The sequence below is a fragment of the Cydia pomonella genome, chromosome 12 (genome assembly GCF_033807575.1).
Source record: "Cydia pomonella isolate Wapato2018A chromosome 12, ilCydPomo1, whole genome shotgun sequence".
Lineage (NCBI taxonomy): Eukaryota > Metazoa > Arthropoda > Insecta > Lepidoptera > Tortricidae > Cydia > Cydia pomonella.
In genome coordinates, this window is record NC_084714.1 from 1,471,753 (window position 1) to 1,476,755 (window position 5,003).

Consider the following 5,003-nt stretch of genomic DNA (forward strand, 5'->3'; position numbering starts at 1 on the left):
CGCACGAAAGGATCCGCACCATCTATAAAAACGGCAAAAAAATCACGTTTATTGTAGGGGAGCCCCCTTAAATATTAATTTTATTCTGTTTTTTAGTAATACATCATCTGTGAAAATTTCAACTGTCTAACTATCACGGTTCATGAGATACAGCCCGATGACAGACGGACAGATAGACGGACGGACAGCGGAGTTATAATAATAGGGGCCCGTTTTACCCTTATAGTGATTTCATAATTCAAAGTCAATCTAGTTGTAATTGATTTTATTAAATATGGCTACATTCAAAGTATTCCACAACTAGCAATACGTCCGCACTCAACAAGCACTGTCACCATAATGGCTGCCTTTAGCAACCAATATGGCGCCTAGAACCGGACCGGAAACGAGTCGGATTGCCGTTTAAATACTCGCCTGTGATTGGCTACTTAGAACCGGGCTGACAGTTTTGATATTTAAGCGGCCAGACTTAATAACTGTGACAAAATTATTGTAAAATATGAAACTATTATTTAAAAATCATAACACTCGGCCATCCGACTCGTACACCGTCCCGGTGTACGCTCTTTACACATTCTAGATTAAATTAACTTATAAATGCTAAATAGAAATAAATTAAGCACTTATTTAATTATTACACTTTTAATTTATCAGTCATTTCGATTGTAGAAGTTTCATTAAAAACTAATTATTAAGGTTTGATTACAAATAGGTATAATTTTATTGACCTTATATAAAAATAGTGACATTGCAGTCTAATATAAACTTAATTGAAATCCTTACATTCTAATTCACACTCACACATTTAACTCTAATTTTAATCTGTTGCACATTGTCAATACGGTAGTTATGACACCGAGCTAATTGTAAGTACCTTTATACTAATCTTGTGACAAATTAAAGTTGGCATTATGATGTAAAAATTTCATTATATTTCAGAAATGACTACGAATAAAATCATAACACTCTGCCATTGAGCAAATATACCAGTTAATTAGTAATCTGATATAAATTAAACTGAGTTTGATTATTGGTCTTCGATCAGAGAAAGCAGGCAATTTATAATTACATGACTCCACAAAGTTCTTCAATTTGTTGAAATAATCTATAAGCCCTGTACATGACATCGGTATTCCCAAAAATCAACTAGCGGTTGTCCTTCAAAACGTAACGGAAAGGTAACTCTAAAATTCTGGCCAATCAGTAAGGGCACCTGCAACAACTCATCTCCCTCCAATGTTATTGCAGGTAGTTTCGCATAACATTTTACAAAATTAAGTTTTCGCCTTCGGAACCACGTATTGAGTCAGTCGCTTCCAGCGTCTAAGAAAAACTAAAGAACTTTACGCTCTTCGGCAACTGTTGTCTTGCTACTTTTGCTATCATTCCTAAGGTGTAAAGGATTGAGTTTGCAAGATGCAGAGTCGTGACCTACCCGGTGGCATTTTTGACATTTTACTATAGGTTGAGGACAGTTAATAAAAGAATGCCCTTTCTCGCGACAATTAAAGCAAGTCATAGGGGTTTCGTCTGAAGGACTCGCAGAAGAGTTCTGCTTAGGCCCGACTTCATTATGCTTTCGAATAAAAGACACGTCAGGGGGTCGTTGCGAGTTGAGGTAATCTAACAAATCTTCCGGTTCCTCACAATTTAAAGTTTGGGCACCGTTCCTAACGGACTTATCTAATATGCCATGTACTATACATTGTACAGCCTTCTTTTCTCTGATCTCGCACCTGTATAGTAAAGTTAGCTTATCATAGAAATACTCACGATAATGCTCACCAGCACGCGTGGTTCGAGCTAGCATTTCTTCGAGAAGCCGACCATAATTTTGTTCGTTGGGGAAAGCCTTTTTAAGTTTCGTTTGCCATTCGTCCCAGCTATATACAACGGATGGTAAAGACTCGAACCATTTTTTTGCAAGTCCCGTAAGTTTTTGAAGTGCAAAATGTATGGCCTGCTTCTCGTTCCAATCATATATTTTAACACATTCATTAACTTTATGAATCCAGCTATCTATGCTTTGCGCTTTGCTGGAGGGATCAAATTCTGGTACCACATTATTTAATTGACTGTTATTTAAGTGATGTGCCTTGTCTTTGTTCCCTCCTTGCAAAGAACTAATAAGCTGTAGTACCTCGTTGAACGTGACTCCTTGTGGTGGGATTGCCTCAACCGGTGGAACTGGCTGTCCTTCTAGTACCTCAGAAGGCCGTTCAAATACCGGCGTGGCAGTATCAATTGGGGCAACACACTCGACAGACCAAGTTGCCGCTGGAACATTCCTGCGGGTCTTCTTTCTTGGTCGTTGGCATGGCGGCAGCACCTCTAGTCTTCTCCTCTTGCGTCTAACTTGAATGTGCTCGCGTCGTGAACCATCCAACGTATCTTCGGAATCGGACGCCATATCCTCAGGGCAAAAATTAAAAATTAGTCACGTTTTTGCAGCCTGTTTTCAAAATTCAAGTTTGTACCTGGGTTCAAAACTAACTTGAACTCAATCTTCACCTCGAAAATCAACTCAAGCTTTACCTCAAACATCAACTCAAGCTTCACCTCGAACATCAACTCAAGCTTCACCTCGAACATCAACTCAGGCTTCACCTAGCACATCAACTTAAGCTTCACCTCGAACAACAACTCAAGCTTCACCTCAAACACCAACTCGTACACCAACTCGATCTCCAACTCGCACTCCAACTCGAACTCCAACTCGAACTCCAACTCGAACTCCAACTTGAACTCCAACTTGATCTCGAACACCAACTCGAACTCTAACTCGTACTCCAACTCGAAATCCAACTCTAACTCCAACTCTAACGCCAACTCGAACTCCAACTCGAACTCGAACTCCAACTCGAACGCCAACTCAAACTCGAACTCGAACAACAACTTGAACTCCACCTCGAACTCCAACTCGAACTCCAACTCGAACTCCAACTCAAACTCCAACTCCAACTCGAACTCCAACTCGAACTCCAACTCGAACTCCAACTCGAACTCCAACTTGAACTCCAACTTGATCTCGAACACCAACTCGAACTCCAACTCGTACAACTCGAAATCCAACTCTAACTCCAACTCTAACGCCAACTCGAACTCCAACTCGAACTCGAACTCCAACTCGAACTCCAACTCGAACGCCAACTCAAACTCGAACTCGAACAACAACTTGAACTCCACCTCGAACTCCAACTCGAACTCCAACTCAAACTCGAACTCCAACTCACTATCTAGATCTAACTCTTGCCCACCGGGCCCACGAGTAACTACAACTACACACATTGCCATCTACTACTCGCTACCTATTCGAGCGAGCTTCCATAGTCACATAATAACCTCTAGCAACACACGTGGTCGCCTCTTAGCTGGTTATCCGAATAATCGACCATAGGCACACATGGTCACATTCACATCTTACCTCTTCATCGTTGTACTACTGGGACACATAGCCCTCTAGTAACTATTCATTGTATACTAGCTACTAATTCATTGTTATACTACAGGCACACATAGCCTACTAGTAACAACACACATGGTTGTGTACTAGCTACCTATTCCTTGTTATACTATAGGCACACATAGCCCTCTAGCAGCAACACACATGGCCGCGTACTAGCCAACTATTCCTTGTTATAATACAGGCACACTTGGTCCTCTAGCAGCAACACACATGGTTGTGTACTAGCTACCTATTCCTTGTTATACTATAGGCACACATGGCCCTCTAGCAGCAACACACATGGTCGCGTACTAGCTATTCTTTGTTTTACTACAGGCACACATGGCCCTCTAGCAGCAACACACATGGCCGCGTACTAGCTACCTATTCCTTGTTATACTACAGGCACACATGGCCCTCTAGCAGCAACACACATGGTCGCGTACTAGCTACCTATTCCTTGTTATACTACAGGCACACATGGCCCTCTAGCAGCAACACATATGGTCGCGTACTAGCTATTCTTTGTTTTACTACAGGCACACATGGCCCTCTAGCAGCAACACACATGGTCGCGTACTAGCTATTCTTTGTTTTACTACAGGCACACATGAACCTCTAGCAGCAACACACATGGTCGCGTATTAGCTAACTATTCTTTGTTTTACTATAGGCACACATTGCCTTTTAATAGCAACACTAGCTACTAATCAACCAATCAACTAATCTTCAAAAGATAATGCACCCATTTTCACATGCTAGCTAGTATCGGAATAAATTGTTATAGAAAAACTTGACCTATTAGGGTTTAATTATATTATCGTCACTACCTATCTATTTGTTTAAAAATTGCAGCGATTTTATTTTTACAATCATCAACAAAAATAAATAAAAAATCTCAATTCAAAATAACGTACCTTGCTTACTTGTCCGTTCCCTCTTCTGAGATTTCATAATTCAAAGTCAATCTAGTTGTAATTGATTTTATTAAATATGGCTACATTCAAAGTATTCCACAACTAGCAATACGTCCGCACTCAACAAGCACTGTCACCATAATGGCTGCCTTTAGCAACCAATATGGCGCCTAGAACCGGACCGGAAACGAGTCGGATTGCCGTTTAAATACTCGCCTGTGATTGGCTACTTAGAACCGGGCTGACAGTTTTGATATTTAAGCGGCCAGACTTAATAACTGTGACAAAATTATTGTAAAATATGAAACTATTATTTAAAAATCATAACAGTATGGAACTCTAAAAAACGAATTATAGTATTTTCATTAATTTTTATTTTTTATATTTTTTCTTATAGAATAAGTCTCTCGAGCAAGGACGTTATACTTGGATTAATACGAGGATAGGAAGTAAACAATAGGAGACAAATTCGACTAGTTTTAATAGTAACTCGTGACATGGCGAAATGTTGTCTACTATTTACAAGCTATTATTTAACTTGCCCTGTTACTAATATGTTATGTTAGTGTGGGTCTTAGAATCTCAATTTGACCCATTTTCCTGTTTCCGATTGAGCTGAAATTTTGCATATATAACGGATG

The 5,003-nt window shown here is 39.9% G+C and overlaps 1 protein-coding gene across 1 annotated transcript; it reads right to left on the reverse strand.

The window, feature by feature from the left end:
* Nucleotides 1-739: 739 nt before the first annotated feature.
* Nucleotides 740-2,692, reverse strand: LOC133523244 (uncharacterized). The gene is made up of 2 exons (XM_061858724.1): nt 2,584-2,692; nt 740-2,511 (listed from the first exon to the last, which is right to left on the reverse strand). The coding sequence occupies exon 2, from the start codon at nt 2,408-2,410 to the stop codon at nt 1,334-1,336; it is 1,077 nt and encodes a 358-aa protein (XP_061714708.1). The 5' UTR covers nt 2,411-2,511; nt 2,584-2,692; the 3' UTR covers nt 740-1,333.
* Nucleotides 2,693-5,003: the final 2,311 nt, after the last annotated feature.